This window comes from Salvia splendens, chromosome 13, assembly GCF_004379255.2.
Source record: "Salvia splendens isolate huo1 chromosome 13, SspV2, whole genome shotgun sequence".
Classification (NCBI taxonomy): Eukaryota; Viridiplantae; Streptophyta; class Magnoliopsida; order Lamiales; family Lamiaceae; genus Salvia; species Salvia splendens.
The window spans coordinates 28,421,009-28,441,554 of NC_056044.1; the positions used below are offsets into that span (position 1 = coordinate 28,421,009).

General features: G+C 39.2%; 2 protein-coding genes across 3 annotated transcripts; one reads left to right on the forward strand and one right to left on the reverse strand.

Annotated features, from left to right (window-relative positions):
• Positions 1–433: 433 nt before the first annotated feature.
• Positions 434–5,484, forward strand: LOC121762109 (putative late blight resistance protein homolog R1A-10). 2 transcript variants are annotated; one of them, XR_006042163.1, is made up of 6 exons: positions 434–3,133; positions 3,215–3,244; positions 3,451–3,517; positions 3,704–3,756; positions 4,506–4,630; positions 5,307–5,484. XR_006042163.1 is itself a non-coding variant. In XM_042157879.1 (4 exons), the coding sequence occupies exons 1-4, from the start codon at positions 711–713 to the stop codon at positions 3,725–3,727; spliced, it is 2,544 nt and encodes an 847-aa protein (XP_042013813.1). In that variant the 5' UTR covers positions 434–710; the 3' UTR covers positions 3,728–3,955. The 2 variants fall into 2 exon arrangements, 1 of the variants encoding a protein (XP_042013813.1); XM_042157879.1 differs by lacking the exons at positions 4,506–4,630; positions 5,307–5,484 and having other exon boundaries at positions 3,704–3,955.
• Positions 4,658–9,367, reverse strand: LOC121762108 (disease resistance protein RPM1-like). Its single transcript, XM_042157878.1, has one exon. The coding sequence runs from the start codon at positions 7,911–7,913 to the stop codon at positions 5,265–5,267; it is 2,649 nt and encodes an 882-aa protein (XP_042013812.1). The 5' UTR covers positions 7,914–9,367; the 3' UTR covers positions 4,658–5,264.
• Positions 9,368–20,546: the final 11,179 nt, after the last annotated feature.

Genomic DNA, 20,546 nt, shown 5'->3' on the forward strand with positions numbered 1-20,546 from the left:
AGCGATGTAGCTTCAGTTCGAGATGGTGGGAGGGCCAGCTCTCAATGAAAGCACCAGTTGTTAAGGACCTAAATCCTTAACATCGATTTCCACACAAAATTAAGAAACGAGATGCCGTCGTTGTCGAGCGCCCAACGTTGGGTCGTGACTTGGACGGCAAAAAAGGGGCGGTTGAGCGCGAGATCAGCCTCGTCGGCAAACTTAGGAGATGTTTCTTATTTGCTACTCAATTGAGCCAAAAGAACGATAATTTCATATATTGATTGAATGAATAAAGTGATAACAATAACTCCTATTTATAATGCTATTGACTTAATGAACAAGAAAACAAATATATAGAAAAATATATGCAAATCCCTAATATATCTAAACTAAATAATGATAGTATAAGACTAGTATCACATGCCAAATTGAACTTACAGTTATACTACTATCACATTCCATTTTCCCATTCTTCACAAATCACTGCTTTCATCACACACAACTCCATCACCACTCCACCACCAACTTTGATATCAGAGAAATGACTGCTTATGGTGCTGTGCTTTCTCTCAAGAATACAATTAACAACATTCTCCGTTGTCCTCGTTTTAGCCTCGTTGGTCGCTCTCAACAAATCATCGATGTCGTGCGCAACGAGTTGGAGCCATTGAAAAAAATTCTAGAAAAATTGGACTACACTAGTCCAAGCAAAAGCAGGAAGAAGGTGAATGCTTTGGATGGAAGAATCAAAGACGCAATATGGAAATTCGAAGACTCATTGGAATCCCTTCTCACACAACAGATTCCTTCCCATTCCAGAGATAGTCTCCATTGATCTGCAGAGTCTTGCTCATTCCTTAATCCAGACGCTCGAGGATATGCAGAAGGACTACACTCATGAAGTGAAGAATATGCCTCAGGACGAACCTATCTCCTCAATAATTGGTTTTCATAGAAACAACTCAAACATGATTGGTTTATCAGACCAATTCCAACATGTCAAAACCGATTTTATGCAAGGATATATCGGCAAGAAGCGCGTGTACGCGCTTTATGGAACAGCAGGCGTTGGGAAAACCACTCTCGCTATGCAAATCTATCAAGATCCGGAAATCCAGAGCAAATATGAGCGTCGTGCATGGGTCACTGTAGGCAGAGTGCCTCAACCGATCAGTCAAATTTCACGAGGCATTCTTGCTCAACTGTGTGGAATCTCTGATCAAGGAGATGAAGAAATAGGTGACTGCTTGGAAGAAAGATTGGTTGATGGCAAGAAATGTCTCGTTGTTTTGGACGATGTCTGGGAGGAAAAAGTATTCAATTCCTTGTTATCAAACATGAAAAATGAATGCATTCATGTTTTGCTTACTGGTCGACATCGAGGCTGGATGTTATCGTATAACCTTTATTGCTACGAGGTGCGGTTTTTGAACCAAGAAGAAAGTATGCATCTGCTATGTGACAAGGTCTTCGGTGAAGAGATTTTCCCTCCTCAACTCCAGAAAGCTGCTGCCAAAATTGCCAAGCATTGCGAAGGTCTCCCTCTCATGATAGTCGCTGTTGCTGACATCCTATCGAAATCCGAGCAGAACAGAGACCCTGTCTACTGGAATGAAGTGGCGGAAAGGAGAAATTCAGTGTTCACGGATGCCTATAATCAAATATCAAAGGTACTTTTCCCAAGTTACAACTACTTGCCTCAGGGTCTTAAAATGCCTTTTCTATTTATGGGAGTTTTCCCTTCGGATTATGACACCCCCTATTCCAAGATTATTATGAAGCTCGCTGCTGCGGGGTTGTCGGATGATTGGGTATGTTTGGGACTGCTAGGTTCCTTCTACAGTCTTGCTTTGTGCACCTTGAAGAGTGTGGATAAAACTTCGAACGAGTTTACTGTTGAAGAGTATAAAACTTGTCGTCTTCATTCTTCATGGCGGTACGTGTGTAGAGTAGAGGCTAGTAAGAACAAGTTTTATCTTGTCTTAAATAAGTTAATTGATGCTGAAGATCTAAAAGATCAACGAGGCTTGTGTCTCGAAAATAACATTCTATTTGGCATCAAAGAGTTTCGCAACTCAGTGACATTGGATTGTGCATCCTCTTCACGTTCGCTCCTTTTCTATGGTCCTTACCAACAATATCCAGTCTGTATAGATGTCGGTTTCGTGTTGCTAAGGGAGATAGATGCTCTCACACAACGTTTCTATACTTTCCCAATGGAAATTTTGTCGCTAATTCACCTAAAATACCTTGCTCTAACTTGCAACGGAGAACTCCCTCCAACCATATCCAAACTTTTCAACCTCCGAGCCTTGATTATCCATCCACATCTGAACATTAGGCGTCGTGAAGCCCCATCATATGTACCGGTACAAATATGGGATATGCGAGAATTAGAGCATATTGAGATATTGGGAAAGAGCCCTGTTGCTCCATCTCATGTTGCTTCTTTGGAAAAGCTCTCAACACTTGTTGGTGTGAATGCTAGCATTTGTACGGTCTTGAACCTCTCCAGAAGAATTCCTAACATAAAGAAATTAGGGATACGGATCGAGTTAACGCCTTATGATGACCATAACGACGTTTTGAGTTGCTTTGGTTGCATTTCAACACTTAGAGGTTTGAAGACACTCAAAATCAGTATCGCAAATCCCGTGGTCAAGCACGGTCATGTTTTCCCGGTGACCCCCGGGTTACTGAAGTTGCCGCGTAATTTGGAAAAGTTACACTTGAGTGGAATGGGTTTTCCTTGGGAATACATGAATGTCATTGGCTCACTGCCAAGTCTTAAAGCACTCAAACTGCGATCCTACGCATTTCAAGGTTCGCGTTGGGAAACGCAGAAGGGAAGTTTTAGGAGTCTTGAGTTTCTTCTAATTGAAGAGAGTGATTTGGAGCAGTGGAAACCAGGATATGAAAGCTTCCCTAAGCTTACATATCTAAGCATGAAGCATTGCTACAAACTAAAAGAGATTCAGAAGCCTGCTTCTCTGCATTTAGAGGCATTTAAGATCATAGAGATTGAATTGGAGGACTGCAATCCTTTAACTTTGACGTGTGCCAGCCAATTACAACCGGATCGATATAATAGGCTTCAAGTTATCGGCTCTTCTTCTTTCTACGAGAAACCGACAACCGTCAAATTTCAGAGGTTAGTCCTACATTAGGCTCACAATAGAGTTGAGTGTTTTAGGTTGCTCTAACTTCTGAATATTTATGTTTCAATTTTCAGCGATGGAGACGAATATGCCGATATGGGAAGGTGAGATACCCCATTTTCTATCCACATGTTCAAGTTCAATCATCGTACAATGTTTCTAGATGCTAAGAATAAGGACAGCATGCACATCACTTTGCTAACAGAAGCTTTCTCTGGTTTCCTTTTATCACATTGGAAACATACAAATTATTGTTTCTTGTTCAGTTTTAACATTGTTCAGTGGCTCTCCTTCGAATTCATTACTGCAGATCCTTCTTTGCTCATGCTGGTCCACAAGAAGAGGATTACAATGAAGAAATTCTCAATATGATGAAGGTATCATATACTTGACTGATGTGGAGCAATTAAAAGAGTAATAACTTGTGATTTTGCTAGTTAAATTATTATACTACATTATGTGAGGCTTCAAGGTATTTTCTGGAGCATTAATTAAGCAAAATATACTATTATTCTTAGTAGTTGAAAGTGAACAGAAGGGATGTAATCCATTTTCTATTGCAGGAGATCAGCTCTTTGAGGCTTTGAATCTGCTGCTGCAAAGTGATAGTACTCAAGTAAATATGAATTTTCTTTATGAATTCAAGAGCATCTGCACTGGTTGTTTTGTATTTTGGTTTGATTTCCAATAAATGAATCATCAGTTCTGTATTATTGGTTTGTCACTAGTATTTAAGAATTGTAACTTTTGAGGATTATAACTTGAGTGGATTATGTATGAATTTAATATTTATGTGGAGTGGATTTGATTGAAAACATTACTTAGCATTTAAACAGATTTGAGGTTGGAATAGGACAAAAAATGGACAAATCCATAATGTTTAAATTTGAGGCTTTCGGACATGATGTTTTAGTTCAAAATCGTAAATGACAGCATATTTAAAAGCAAAAATAAACTTTTAGCATTTTTTAGAATCACACCAACAAACAATGTTGAAATATGAGAAAGATATAGGAGTACTACTACTACACTTTGTTAAATGGCAATATGCAAGTTTTTTCAGAAGATAGTGAGTTTGATAAGACATGAATTCGAGATAGTTGGATGCAATAATGATTAACATATCGATAAAGCTAGAATTATTCAGCCACTTTTGTTCACTTAATTAATAAGAAGAATGTTTTTAGCTGATTCAGTGCTGCAGAAAAGCATGAATTCAAAGGCGTATTAACATATGAGTTTCCATCAACACTAGCTAATTAACATATCTTTAGTAGTTAATAAGTTTTATTGAAACTAAATCACTTTTTCATTTTTTTTCTTCCATCATAGCTTCTAATGAAATTATGAAACTATGATTCGCAGCTGAGAATTTCAAGCGGAAGTCTTGGAGACTGCTGGAAAATCGAAACGGCGGCGTTTCCACACTAGGTAGAGGAAGTCGGATGTCGGATGAGCTTCAGCAATCAGCGGAATGGGGAAGGAAACGGGTAATACGATCATCGATTCCGTTATCATTATGATCTTCTGATGTAAATTTCGTGTGTTTGTTTCTTCTCCATGTAATGCTGAACTATAAATTATTGTTCTGATTCTGTTTGCAGCATAAAATGTAAATTAACACAATTTCAGCACATCAATTTTCTGCATAAGTAGATCACAATTCACAAACTAGAAGTGGAGATTGTAGGTTTCAGGTCAATATTTGTTTATAACTGAGAGACAAAATAACAATTATTGTTTGTGTGTATACGATGGTGTTTCTGTTTTTGGTTTTACCTTTTTAGTGAGAGAGTATGATAGTATAAGGAGTATATCACAAAGGTTAATGTGCAACTAAATAATCAATGAACTCCATCAATAAGAAAAATAGTATAAGGGGCAAAGGGTAATGAAATACACTAATTTTACATAACATTGAGTACATTGAGTTCAATAATGAAGTAAAACAAATCAACCTTCACAAAATCCACAATACAATAGATATGAACTTAAGCCACAAGATAGATAGAACAATTATAATGAACAAACAATATAGAATAGTCCTAAATCATGCTAAGAACAGTGTATATTCATAGGTCACTTCCAGTCCAGTGGTTGTAGAATACACGTACCTTTTCTTCCTTAGTCCTGTCTTATCCTTACATGCCTGACAAAGTGGTGCAGTGGACCACTTCTCAGTAGAGGTTTCACATAATCTTGAGGCATCTCTCTGAAATGAAGCTCTTTGAGTTGAGGGATGTTGGCGATGCCAATTGGATCTCTCAGCTTCGGACATAGGATTATGGAGAGTTTCTGGAGGCCAGGTAATGCTCCCTTGCCTGTCTTGATCATTTGAAGCTGTTCCATTTGATTTAACTCCAGTATCTTGAGCTTCAAAAATGTTCCACCACAAAATTCTAACATGTTTCCAGTGTAGGCATCAAGCAACTGGAGCTCCAGAAGATTGTTAAGCTTCCCAAGGATTGTTATTGGATTGTCGGAAGCTGGCAGCCTAGACCACTTGAGCCGTATTCTAACCAGGTCGTCGAGCTTTGCGATCCATGAAGGCATCCTCTCCAAGCTCCCCCACAAATACAAACGCTGGAGTTGGGGAGGTTTATTGATTTCTTTAATGCTCAGAATTTCACCCATCTTTGATGATTTCATACTCAAGGAACGGAGACTCGTTAGCATTTGGATTGTTTTACACAGAATTGATCCACTGCTGCTTGGTAAATCAACAATCCCTAGCTTCCTGAGCTTTTTCAGATTTTGTAACCCCAAAATCAGTTTGTGATCCCCATCTGCTCTCACAAATGATAGATTCTGCAGGTTGGTTAATGAACCTATTTCTTCATGTACCATGACACCATGAACTGCATCAAAAGCCTCGCGGTAAGCAAAGCTTTTGCGACCAACAAGCAAGTGCCGGAGTTTCTGAAGATCAAGCAGTGATTTTGGCAAGCTTGTCACTAATGTTTGCTTCAGATTCAAGGTTTCAAGGAGTTTCAACCGCCCTGTGCTTATGGGGAGCTGCTTGATATTTGTGTTACGTAGAGACAAATACTTCAATAGTAAAAGCTCCTTAATTCCTTTAGGAAGTGCATCCAAAATCGCATTATCCAAATGCAGAATTTTCAGAAGAATCATTCTGGGAATGATGCCTCGTGGAATCTTCCTTCCTAAGCTTGCTGAGAAGAAGGTACGGATGTGATACATGCCTTCATCTTGTATGTTCAATTCACTGCTCTGTATTGATATTCTCTGCACCTTTTCAGAAATATTACCTTCACCTGTGACTAGGCAAAATTGCTCATCCTTTGCTTTAGAGAGAACAATCTTATGCATAAAGTTATGGAGTCGGCAGGTTCGTGGTCTTCCATCAAACTCCATTTCACTGGCCTCTACTAAGTTCCTCTCCATGAGCTCTTTTAGGTACCCTTCTCCGATATCTTCTGGTTCAGTTTGATTCCGTTTTTCTATGAAATCTTCTGCTATCCACAGCCTAATCAACATCCTACGGTTCACTTGTTGATCCTCTGGAAACATGCCCATGTACAGAAAGCAGCATTTGAGATGGTACGGCAAGTCATTATAACCAGATAGCAGTACTTGTTGGATGCTTGACAATTCTCGCTCGAACTCATCTTGTAGACTACTCTCCACTTGTTTGAATATCGACTCTCTTCTCTCTTTGCGGGATAAATGCTTCCCCATTTCGACTATTCCAAGTGGCAGTCCTTCACATTTTATCAAGAGCCTTTCAGATACCTCACGCAGGTGTGGTTCCAAAGGATACATGCCACTTTCGGGGAAAGCTTCTCTGCAGAAGAGTTCTTCAGCCTTATCCAAAGGCAAAGGTGGAATTTTATAGATATCATCAGTAGATGTATCTCTACATAAAGAAGCTATATCTCCTCTTGTTGTAGTGATTATCACTCTACTGTTGTTACAATTCTGGAACGCATATCTAACAGATCTCCAATCATTTCTATTCCAATTATCAAGAACTATTAGGTACCTTTTGTCTATCAGATAATTTTTCAACATGCCAATAAGATCCTGAGAAGAAGTCGAGGAAGACTGACCTACTCCTGCTGGGTTGCTTAATTTGTTGTACATGGTTGACAGGAGATCTTCCATCTTCTCAAACATGGATGCAGTGAGCCAAACATGGCAATCAAAGTCTGCCTTGAGCTGTTCATACACCACTTTGACAAGTGCTGTCTTGCCAGATCCACTCATTCCCACCACGAACATGGTTCTGTACGCTTGTTCAAAACCATGTACCCAGTAGACCAGCTTTTTCCTTGGTTCCTCAATGCCCACAATCTCTGTTTCAGGGGTGTACAGAGGAGCAATTCCTGCTTGATGCTCAGCCGAAGTTGAAGTTGAAGTTGAAGTTGAAGAGACCGAGTATCTCTCCTTCTTCTCTTTGATGCTTTTGAGCCTTTTCTCAATGTCATCTATTTTATCGGAGATGTCATGAGACCTCATCTTTGGTAATCCAGTGTACCATGGGGTAGCATTTTTTTCAGTTTTTCTGTATGTATACATACCAACAACACTCCCAATGTCATGATATATGTTGCGAAGCTGCTTAATCCACACCCGAAATTGGTTATCCGGCTCTTTGAGGGCATCTGCACCTTTGAGAACTTCTGTGATCAACTCATGTTCACTCGTCAACTCGTTGATTCTTTGATCTAGGCTCCCCCGCAGTTTCACTTCTGCAGCCACAAAGTTATCAATTTTGTTGTAAAGATAGGAGGCAGATGCTTCAGTGATCATCTCTCGGAATAGATCAGATTATCAATGGCAAACTGGAAGAATAGATTCTTTTTGGCAAGACAACTTATGCCTTGGTTGTGTGGTGACTGCCAACTCTATTTTCGTCGAATCAGCAGGTAAGTTTCCTTCCTTGTGCCACCCACCTCGATTGACTCCATCTAATGCTGTATATATTGTCTTACATTTCTCAAAACTCGTTTTTTGTTTATATACTCACAAATCCTTCTAGAGTGAAGGTAAAAGTAATCATGTGTAATATTCATGTTTCCCCTAAATTTTATATTGATTTTTTGTCGGTTACAACTTGCAACCTGCAACTTTCAAGTTAACAAGACGACGACTTCGTCAAATTTATAAGAAGAAGAAAAGAGGAAGGCTTCATCAAATTTGTAGCTTCTCTGCATTTTAATTTTTCAAAATTGAAACAGACAAATAAAGTCTTTATTCATTTGATGTCACAAAGTGAGAAGTTTTTTATTTATTAAATAAAAAACAAAGACTTTTTCCAAATTGGAAGTCTTTGCTTTAAAAAAATAAAAATTTATGTCTTAATATTGTGTAAAGCCACTACATGACAGATATAGTCTTTTTCTAGTTACACTCTTCGCTATCACACACCTGTAAACTCAATGTTCAATAATGATATGTCCCCCAAAAGAAAAGTAATAATTCATTCATTTTAGTTAGTCGATTAAATTAAATTCAAGTTTAATTAATTAAAGTATTTTTTTTAATGTCTACTAAATGCGGAAGAATTATGAAACATGTTGTAGAGGTACCATGAAATTTTTGTTGTTTGCTTTGAGAATTTTGGTTATACTTGTATTTGGTGTTGCAGTTTGATCATGAGTACAAATTGTATAATTAGGGCATTAAGTAGTGCTCACTGCATAATAACTGTTGCTTGTAATCGTTTCAAAAGAAAAGAAAACTATATCTATAATGGATGCTTGATGTATCAACTGTTACTAATAGTAATCGATGCATCTTTCAAGATATAAAAGTATATTCTTGAATTTGAAGCCACCAGGGTGATTCATTTCTTGCTCTGCTTTGGATCAAGACGAGATTCATCTTAAGCTGATAATCTACCTAATCTTTTGATCTTTCTTTAAGTTGCAAACAGCCTTTATGATACTGGAAATCTAGAAAAAATGCATAATCGAGTTCAAATCCAGCAAAAATTCCACCTGAGTTATCACCCTGTGATGGAGGTTGCAGCATGGAGCCAGTAAGCCACGCGCAGCTTCTGGACAGTGGCTCTCTGCACAATTGAATTGGTATAAGCCGTGTCCAGTTGTTGTTCGATACATTAATAAAGGGAAGGAAAGTCATGTTGAGAAAACCGGGTAATTTTCTCTCAAATAGTGAAATGAACCGATTCAGTAATTTCAGAGTTAACTCAATGGGGTCTACTCGATAAAATTACTTCTCCAAATAAATTCTTTGGAAAGACTGGCGAGGACACTGTCCCTCTTAAATACCAGATTCCTAACAGAATTTATCAGTCGGTGTATTTATCACAATATAAAAACACCCAAAAGAACCGTACAAAACACTACTACCAAACCCGCAAATAATATTGAATACAATATCCCAACAAAAAATAAAGCCAGAAATAAATGCGGAACAAAATAAATAATAAAGAAAGAACACACCCGAAACTTTGATAACGAAGTTCGGCCAAATTGCCTACGTCTCCGAGCACCCTCTGCAGAGCCCGCTTATATATAGACGGAGAAGAGAATACAATATTTGGGATGGATTACAAATGAGGGAGGAGTGCCCCTTTTATAGGCAGCCACTCCCCCCAATTTCCTAATGCCCACCGATGTGGGACAATTTTTTGTCAAATTTCAACAAATCTCCACCTTGACAAAATATCAAATCCCACCGAACACAGATCTTCTCCATCCAAACAAACGACTCGCGGTGCTTTCATATTGGCGCAGTCAAGCGCCAGCTCCAAATCGCAGAATATTAACCAAGTCCAAACAATGTTCAAACTTGGCTCTCGTTACCACCTTGGTCAACATATCTGCAGGATTCTCCAAAGTTGGAACCTTTCTGATGACAATTTCCTCTTCTTCGAGAATTTCCCGCACAAAATTATAGCGAACATCAATGTGCTTCGTCCTTGCATGAAAGACATGATTCTTTGCTAAATGAATAGCACTCTGGATGTCAGAATATACTTCAAGTTGTTTCTGACCAACACCCAATTCTTTCAGCAACCCATGAAGCCAAATCGCCTCCTTCACAGCTTTAGTAATGGTCATGTACTCTGCCTCTGTCGTAGACAAAGCTACCGTTGACTACAAGGTAGACTTCCAACTAACTGCACACTCGCTAAAGTGAACAAATAGCCAGTAGTAGATCTTCGCTTATCCAAATCACCAGCATAGTCGGAATCACAATATCCAACTGCAAAATGACCAAGTGATTTATCCTGCTCAAACAACAAACCAATATCTACAGTATCTTTAATATACCGCAGAATCCATTTCACAGCTTGCCAATGACCCTTGCCTGGAACATGCATGTATCTGCTCACAGTACCAACGGCCTGTGAAATGTCTGGTCTTGTACACACCATTGCATACATCAAGCTTCCAACTGCGTTAGCATAGGGAACTTTTGCCATATATCCCCGCTCATCTTCCGTATTTGGAGATAACTGAGAACTAAGTTTCAAATGAGGAGCAAGTGGGGTACTTACAGGTTTGGAATCATCATTTATACCAAAACGCTGTAGTACTTTGGTCAAATACTGCTTCTGTGTCAGCCAAAGCTTGCCTCCTTCTCTATCCCTTGTAATCTCCATACCGAGAATCTTCTTGGCTTCCCCCAAATCCTTCATCTCGAACTCTTTACTCAACTGAGCCTTCAATCTGTCAATTTCAACTTGGCTCTTTGATGCTATCAGCATATCATCAACGTATAAGAGTAGGTAGATGTAGGAACCATCTTGAAGTCTGCGCAAATACACACAGTGGTCGTATTTGCTTCTTGTGTACATCTGATCCTTCATAAATTTGTCAAACCGTTTGTACCACTGTCTTGAAGACTGCTTCAATCCATATAACGATTTGTTCAACTTGCAAACCCAATTTTCTTTACCAGCAACCTTGAATCCCTCCGGTTGGGTCATATAGATTTCCTCCTTCAGATCACCGTGTAAAAACGCGGTCTTCACATCAAGTTGAGCTAGCTCCAAATTCAACTGCGCTACCAAAGTCAACAAAATTCTAATGGAGGAATGTTTAACAACAGGAGAAAATACCTCATTGTAATCAATTCCCTCCTTCTGGGTGTAGCCTTTAGCTACCAATCTTGCTTTGTAGCGAACATCATCTTTGTTAGGAAATCCCTCTTTCTTTGCAAAAACCCATTTACATCCAATTGCCTTCCTGCCTTTAGGCAATGGCATCAGCTTCCACGTCTTGTTCTTCTGAAGAGATTGCATCTCTTCTTCCAAAGCACCTTTCCAACCATCGCTTTCTGAACTTTCAATAGCTTTCGAAAAGATACATGGAACATCATCAACAACTGGAAGCGCATATGCTACCATATCCGCAAATCGAGCAGGTTTCTTATTTTTCCGCCTCGTTCGCCTTACTGCAATTGGCTCTGATTGCTGCGAAGGTTCTTGGGGTGGAACCTCTTCATCATCTGACTCTTCTTCTTTTTTAGGAGAGTCATTTGTGGTGTTCGTAGTTGGGATCACAACTGTTTCTTCGAACTCCACCTGCTTCGGTGTATACTCCACCTGCTGCGAAGTATCACTACTATTTGGATTTACCTTATTCAACATGGAAGATTCATCAAAGGTAACATCCCTACTTACAATCGTCTTCTTAGACTCCAAACACCATAACCGATATCCTTTAACACCAACACTGAAACCCATAAACAAAGCCTTCTTTGCACGTGGATTCAACTTTGATTCAGTCACATGATAATATGCAATAGAACCAAAAATACTCAAAGAATCATAATCAGTTGCTGGTTTACCGGACCATACCTCTAAAGGAGTCTTGCCATCAATGGCAGAACATGGCAAACGATTGACAATGTGTTGAGCGTATGAGATGGCCTCAGCCCAAAATTTTCTGTCTAGCCCAGCATTAGACAGCGTACAACGAACTTTCTCCACTAGTGTTTGATTCATACGCTCTGACACTCCATTCTGCTGTGGTGTATTTCTCACTGTGAAGTGCCGAACTATGCCACACTCCTGGCATACATCTTGGAAAGGATCACTCTTGTATTCTCCACCGTTGTCAGATCGGAGAACCTTGATCTTCCTCCCCATCTGATTTTCAACTTGAGCTTTCCATTTCAGAAAAATTCCAAGGACTTCATTTTTGCTCTTCATAGTGTACACCCAAACTCTCCTGGAAAAATCATCAACAAAAGTGACAAAATAGTGTCTACCTCCAAGTGACGGAGTCTTGGCAGGTCCCCACACATCTGAGTGCACGTAATCCAGAATTCCCTTCGTATTATGGATTGCAGTGCCAAATTTCACTCTTCGTTGTTTTCCCAGAACACAATGCTCGCAAAACTCTAATTTGCAAGACTTCGTACCTTTCAATAATCCTTGCTTGGCGAGAATTTGCAATGATCTCTCACCAGCATGTCCCAATCGCAAATGCCAAAGCTTCGTTGCCTCTGCATCCTTCTTATTACTCGAAGTTGCAGTTGCTACTGTCCCAACAACTGTTCTACCTTGGTAGTAATACAAATTGTTCTTCCTCACACCTTTCAGCATCACCAATGCTCCTGAAGTTGCTTTAAGAATTCCATCTCGCATCATCACAACTAGGACTTTAGATTCTAAGGCCACTAATGAGATGAGATTCTTCTTCAATTGGGGCATGTACCGCACATCCTTCAAAATTCTAGTGGATCCATCCTGATTCCGTAGCTTGATTGAGCCTATCCCGGCTGTCTTACATGGACTGTCATTCCCCATGTAAACAAGTCCGCCATTGAGTTCTTCGAAATCAAAGAACCACTCCCTGATGGGACACATATGATAGGTGCAACCTGAATCCAATATCCACTCGTCTGGATGCGATGTTGAAGGTGAAACCGTTAAAGAACAATCTGACTCCGCATCATTTTTGCATTCAGCAACATTTGCATCTTGCGAAGCCTTTTCTTTCTTCTTCAACTTTGGGCAGTCTTTCTTCCAATGTCCTTTCTCATAACAGAAAGCACACTCATCTTTGGCAACTCGCCTTTTCGATTTGGACCTTCCTCTTATCTCCTTTGATCGGCCTTGTTGACGACCTCTTGCCACTAATGCTTCATCTGTAACTGCTTTGCCTTTCATTTTATCTGTCTTTCGCAATTCATGACTATACAAAGCAGAACATACAGTATCTAAAGACACATTCTATTTACCGTGGAGTAATGTGGTCTCCAGATGTTCAAATTCATCAGGTAGAGACGACAACAACATCAATGTCAGATCCTCATCCTCAAATTTCACATCTAAATTTAGCAGGTCTGCTACTAATTGGTTAAACAAAGTAATGTGTTCATTCATAGTGGTACCTGATCGGTATTCAAATCGGAACAACCTTTTCTTCATAAGGAGCTTATTCTGACCACTCTTCTTCAGAAATTTGTCCTCCAGTGTCTTCCACAATCTATGTGCAGAAGTCTCATTCTTGACAGCATACTTCTGCTCCCTGGATAGACACGACCGAATTGTTCCACAAGCTAACCGATTTATGGTACTCCAATCTTTATCATCTATATCTTCTGGTTTCTTTTCTTCAATGGCAATATCAAGACCTTGCTGGAAAAGAGAGTCTAGAACCTCCCCCTGCCACATACCAAAATGGCCAGTACCGTCAAATATCTCCACCGTCAATTTCATATTTGACAGTGGAAACCTCGACCACGATGACGAAGAACTAGCCTTGTTTTCTTGATCATTACCCGCCATTACAGACTCAAAATAAAGTATTCAATATTACAAACAAATAGAACCAAGGACGAACCTTGGCTCTGATACCACTTGTTGAGAAAACCGGGTAATTTTCTCTCAAATAGTGAAATGAACCGATTCAGTAATTTCAGAGTTAACCCAATGGGGTCTACTCGATAAAATTACTTCTCCAAATAAATTCTTTGGAAAGACTGGCGAGGACACTGTCCCTCTTAAATACCAGATTCCTAACAGAATTTATCAGTCGGTGTATTTATCACAATATAAAAACACCCAAAAGAACCGTACAAAACACTACTACCAAACCCGCAAATAATATTGAATACAATATCCCAACAAAAAATAAAGCCAGAAATAAATGCGGAACAAAATAAATAATAAAGAAAGAACACACCCGAAACTTTGATAACGGAGTTCGGCCAAATTGCCTACATCTCCGAGCACCCTCTGCAGAGCCCGCTTATATATAGACGGAGAAGAGAATACAATATTTGGGATGGATTACAAATGAGGGAGGAGTGCCCCTTTTATAGGCAGCCACTCCCCCCAATTTCCTAATGCCCACCGATGTGGGACAATTTTTTATCAAATTTCAACAAGTCATGCTGGTAAAGCTTTATTCCTGAGAGTTTATTGTTTTAGAGGTCTAAGAATTGAAGCTCGACCAAGTCCCCAAGTGATTAAGGGATTCTTTCATCAAAACCATTTCTTGACTAGTTTAGGTTCCCAATCTCACTGGGAATCTTCCCATGGAACCTGTTGTTGGACAAATCAATAGATACATAAATGGTCACTAACGCAAAAGCACCATCATATTTCCTTCACTCATGATTGTCATTGAATCTTGATAGTACTCATGTTTCCCTATCTTTTTCGCTTACAGGTCTGCAGACTTGATTTTTCTGCTCATCAGCATCTCGTCCAAACTGCTGAGGAATTTTCTTTGAAAATCTTCAGTGAACTGGTTGGAGGATAGTAGGAGAGAGAGCTTACTCCTTTGAAGTTATTTGGCAATTGAGATTGTTGTTCCTCAAAACCAGAACTCTCAAGTTGGGATATTTCTGTAGCAATGTTTTTCCAACACCTGAAGCATTTTGCAGTTTGCTTATGACAGAGCTAAGGCTGCTGGCTAATGCCAACTCTGGTGGGATTCACAGGTAATTGTTCCCTTGCAGGTGCAAGACATTAAAATTTGACACCAAGCCTAGACATTTGTGGATCGATCCACTAGGTGATTCTGCGAAGCATCAAGAATGGAAATGCAGATCCCAGTCGGAAGTGATCCCTGAAGCAGATTGCTTCAAAGATCAGATCAAGGGTGGCCGACTCGCCAATAAAGTCAAGGAGACATTGGGGGTGAAATTCTTCCAAATCCTTTATTTTGTTTCCAGAGAGGTCAAGGTTAGGTCGTCTAGCAGCTGCAGAAACTGCGGAAACTTGACTAGATTCCTTCGGAAAGTGTACCTCATCATCTGAAAGACCCAACTCGTTAAGAAAGCTAGTCTACAACCAGTCAGGAATATGTTTGAAATATTCAGTCCTCAGTTGGAGCTCTGCCAAACCCATGCAAGTTACCATCATACCAAATCATGCAAATTAGGTATTTTCATCTGTAAAATTAGGGTTTTAGACTTGGTAGCTCATTTTTCAGATTACTCTTATTTTACAGGCACGGAATTTTTTATTGATGTTATGCAAATTAATTTATTTTTATGATTTTTGGTTTAATTTGATGCATCCTGAATAATACTGTATTTCAACTGAATGTGCACAACCTTTTTTGGTCAGCCAAATTGGAGTGACAATTATAATAACATATCTCGTGTCACTCAAATTATCAAGTTGCTCTCAGTCTCACATTACCAACTTTATTTCTTTCCAGTTCCCCCACCATTGACTTTATTCTTTCCGCCATCACTCAGCAACCACCAAACAAATGACGGCTTATGGTGCTGTGCTTTCTCTTACGAATTCAATGAATGTTCTCGATTTAGCCTCTGTGGCCGCTCTCAACAAGAAAAATATTCTGGAAATATTGGACGACACTAGTGCTAGCAGATGCAGGAAAAAGGTAAATGCTTTGGATGAAAAAATCAAAGAGACCATATGGAAATTCGAAGACTCATTGGAATCCCTTCTCACACTCCAGATTCCTTCACACCTTGAATAGTCTCCATTGATCTGCAGAGTCTGGAAAATGATGTTCATTTTTCGTTGTACCAATCGCTTGATGATATTTTCAATGAATACTTTTATCAAGTAGAGTATATGCCTCAAGACGAACCTATTTCCTCAATAATTGGTTTTCATGGAAACAACTCAAAGATGATTGGATTATCAGACCAGTTCCAACAAGTCAAGAGTGATCTCACCAGAATGCTTGGATATCCCAGCTGGAAGCATGTGTACGCACTTTATGGAACGGCTGGCGTTGGTAAGACCTCTCTCGCTATGAAAATCTATCAAGATCCCGAAATTCAGAGCATATATGAGTGTCATGCCTGGGTCACTGTAGGCAGAGTACCTCAACCGATCAATCAAATTTCACGAGGCATTCTTGCTCAACTGTGTGGAATCTCTGGTCAAGGAGATGAAGAAATAGGTGACTGCTTGGAAGAAAAATTGTACGGCAAGAAATGCCTCATTGTGTTGGATGATGTCTGGGAGACGCCAGTACAGAATTTCTTGGAACATTCCTTACCATACATAAAAAATGGATGTATTCATGTCTTGATCACTGGCCGACATAAAAAATGGATTCAAGCTCATGTGAGTGATGAATCTTGGTATGAGGTGCGATTTTTGAACGAAGAAGAGAGTATGGATTTACTATGTAAAAAAGTGTTTGGTGATGAGAGTTGCCCTCCTCAACTGTACAAAGTTGCTACTGAAATTGCCAAGCTTTGTGAAGGTCTACCTCTCATGATAGTCACTGTTGCCGACTCTCTATCAGAATCGCAAAATAGAGACCCAGTCTACTAGAATGAAGTAGAGAAAAAGAGAAATTCAGTCTTCACGGATGCATATAATGAAATATCAAAGGTACTTTTCCCAAGTTACGACTACTTACCACAATGTCTTAAAATGCCTTTTTCTATTTATGGGAGTATTACCTCAAGATTATGATACTCCCCCTTCCAAGATCATCACTATGCTCACCGCTGAAGGGTTGTTACCCGCATATGATTGGGGAAGTTTTTGTTTGAGAGAGCTAGCTGTCATCTATAGTCTTGTTTTACGCAGCTTCAAGAGCATGAATAGAACTTGTGATGAATTTTCTTTTAGCGTATAAAACTTGTCGGCTTCATTCTACGTGGCGGCACGTGTGTAGAGTAGAAGCTAGCAAGAACAAGTTTTATCATGTCTTAAATAAGTTAATTGATGCCTCAGAAGAAAGTTTAAAAGGTCAGTGGGGCTTGTGTATCGAAAATAACATTTTATTTGGCATCAAAGAGTTTCGCGACTCAGTGAGATTAAATTGTGCATCATCTACACATTCCCTCCTTTTCTATGGTCCTTACCACCAATATCCAATCCCTATAGATGTCGGTTTCAGGTTGCTAAGGGAAATAGATGCTCTTATACAACGTTTCTATACTTTTCCAATAGAAATCTTGTCACTAGTCCAACTAAAGTACCTTGCTCTAACTTGCAATGGAGATCTCCCTCCAACTATATCCAAGTTTTTTAATCTTCGAGTCTTGATTATCCATCCACATCTGAATATTAGACATTGTAGAGCTCCATCATATATACTAACACAAATATGGGATATGCAAGAATTAGAGCATATTGAGATAGTGGGAAAGAGCCTTGTAGCTCCATCTCATGTTGCTTCTTTGAATAAGCTCTCAACACTTGTAGCCGTGAATGCTAGCTAGCATTTGTACTATCTTGAAACTCTCTAGAAGAATTCCCAACATAAAGAAACTAGGAATACGGATTGAGTTAACACCTTATGATGACCAGCAGAACGACCTTTTGAGATGCTTTGATTGTGTTTCAACACTTGGAAATTTGGAAACACTCAAAATCAGTTTCACAAATCCAGTGGTCAAGTATAGTCATGTTTTACCGGTGACTCCTGGGTCATTGAAGTTTCCACGCAATTTGAGAAAGTTGCATTTGAGTGGTTTGGGATTTCCGTGGGAACACATGGATGCCATTGGCTGTTTGCCTCTTCTTGAAGTGCTAAAACTGCGATCCTACGCCTTTCAAGGGTCTCACTGGGAAACACAAAGGGAAAGTTTTAGGAGTCTTCGATTTCTGCCAATTGAAGAGAGTGATTTGGTGCAATGGAAACCAAGATACGGAAGCTTTCCCGAGCTTAAATACCTTAGCATGAAACATTGCTACAAACTAGAAGGGATCCACAGGCCTGCTTCTTTATACTTAACTGGAAATAGGACCATAGAGATTGAAATGGTGGACTGCAATCCTTTAGCTTTAACTTGTGCCAGCCAATTGCAACCAAGTATTGGTGTTAGGCTTCGTGTTCTTGCCTCTTCTTCATTTTACGAGAAACCAACAACTACCATATTTGAAAGGTTAGTCCTCCAACTACAAATCAAATCATGTTCTAGTCTTAATATGTATTGCTCACAGTAGACTTAATTCAAATTTTGATGTTATAAAATATGAAACTAACTAAAAAGTTTCAGATTGATACGACTTCTGAATATATATGCATTAATTTTCCAGGTTCGGGCGCAAGTATATAGCCGAGCTAGAGAGTTGAGACCCCAGGTTTTGTATCCGCATGTTCAAAATCAATCGTTGTATTATTGGTTTAAGATGCTGTATCATTAGAGCTCAAAAGGTTAGACGGTAATCTTTTTCTTGTGCTATGCATGATTTTTCTTTGGTTTTGATATCACAAAGTAATTTCATTATATGTACTGTTATTTTGAAATTTTGTCTGATTCATGTAACTGATGTTAATCAACTTAAATAAGTCGAGATCGATCCGAAGTTGTCTGGCATGTGTATGAACTAAATATACGTGTACTATAAAGATATATTTTCCTTTTCATGGGCAAGCTCAATCACAAATGGATAATTTGATTCATAACTGAAAGCATACATGAGTAGCATTCTTTGAAGTTGTCATGTATAAAAATGAAAAACAAGGATAAAAAGAAAATACTAATTGAATAATTTCCAAGTAAAAAGCATAGAAGACTTATAAAAGCAAACTAGTAGTGAGACGAAGCTGCCTCTACACTCAACAATCCTGGACTGTGGCGGCAAGACATGCCTGCAGATGAACTTGCCCGCAAGTCAGGTCCTATAGAAGCATAACTAGACCACGGGCTCCAATAGCCCCGCCCCCGTTAATGCTCCAACAACACTAAACCAGTCCTCCACAGAGCTACCGCAGTGGCTACTCTCACATCCATCACGTCATTCCAACTCAATTCACAATGTCCACCGTGTTACTCCTCTCAGAAACCTCTAAAAAGTCAATGCAGCGAAACGACTGCAAAAACAAAAATGGGCGGCAATGTGACTGTCTGAAACACACACTTCGTTCTTCTTCGTATCCAAGCTTAGTATTTTGACACTTAGTGTTTTCGTGCAATAACCCCCATAGTATTCCAGGAACCAGTGCGCAAACTAGCCATTATTGCACCATGATTTTATCGGACTAATATAGGAAAACTCTAGATCTACACCATCAAGGACCCCCAAATCGCCGGTCAACTCGCTCCAAGAAGCTGACCTGCTTGAGTATAATTCTGCATGAAGCGGCGGTGTTTCTCGCAGTTGCACTACTTTGTAATCTTCGTCAATAAAACCAATTGCAACGGAGCGCTGCAATATTTCGCACGAGGAGGTGGAAGTGGTAGTAAGTGGGAGAATCTTTAGTTGACCTTTGCATATGGCTATGGGCACCTCAAAGTTCTTATGGCTGATGCAGATTAGACCTTTAACTGACCCAACCCAACTAATCATTTTCTCGCTAGAGTGCTCGGATTCATACGACATTAATGACTTTCCATTATGATGGAACTTGAACTTTATCGACAGTTTTGTTCGGCACAACTTTGGGAAAAGTAACTCGTAGATATACCGTCTCATCATCTGATTTGTTGTTGTCGTCGTCGTTGTGAATGTGCAATTTTCTGAAAGCGCTAGGATCGATAATGTGACACCAGGATTTGCAGACAGCTCTCAGTCTCAAGAGAGATTGTACGGACAGATGTAAGAAAATCTCTACCAACTAATCCTTATTCATTGCTATGTACTCAATATCATGAACTCGTCGTTCAAAGTGAGGGACGTGAACTCAATATCATGAATAAGTAAAAGATATAAATAAAATCAAGGAGACTAATCGGAAAAAATAACTAAAAGATAGTCTTCTAATTTCAGCAATCTCGCGGTCATCCTTATCTTTATAAATATTTTATTTTTTTTATTTTAGTTTTTTATTATATTATTGAATTAATTTAAAATGTAAATAAGAAAATGATCTCTTTACAAACAAATTCATATTGCTATTTGATTTCGAATCAAACAACACTTGCAATGTTCTGATGGAGTAGTATTATTCAGGATATTAATTGTGATTTGTTGGGAAAAACCAGAATATGTAATTAATCTTTTTTATGATTCGATTCGCTTCTGATGATAGCAAACTAAATTATTTTTTGTTAGTATATCCA

Excerpts from the sequence above, each read along its gene's own strand:
- LOC121762108 (XM_042157878.1), bottom strand. The coding sequence starts at position 7,913 with ATGATCACTGAAGCATCTGCCTCCTATCTTTACAACAAAATTGATAAC.
- LOC121762109 (XM_042157879.1), top strand. The coding sequence starts at position 711 with ATGCTTTGGATGGAAGAATCAAAGACGCAATATGGAAATTCGAAGACT. Across the intron at positions 3,245-3,450 it reads GAATATGCCGATATGGGAAG|ATCCTTCTTTGCTCATGCTG; the intron begins GTGAGATACCCC and ends TCATTACTGCAG. Across the intron at positions 3,518-3,703 it reads AAATTCTCAATATGATGAAG|GAGATCAGCTCTTTGAGGCT; the intron begins GTATCATATACT and ends TTTCTATTGCAG.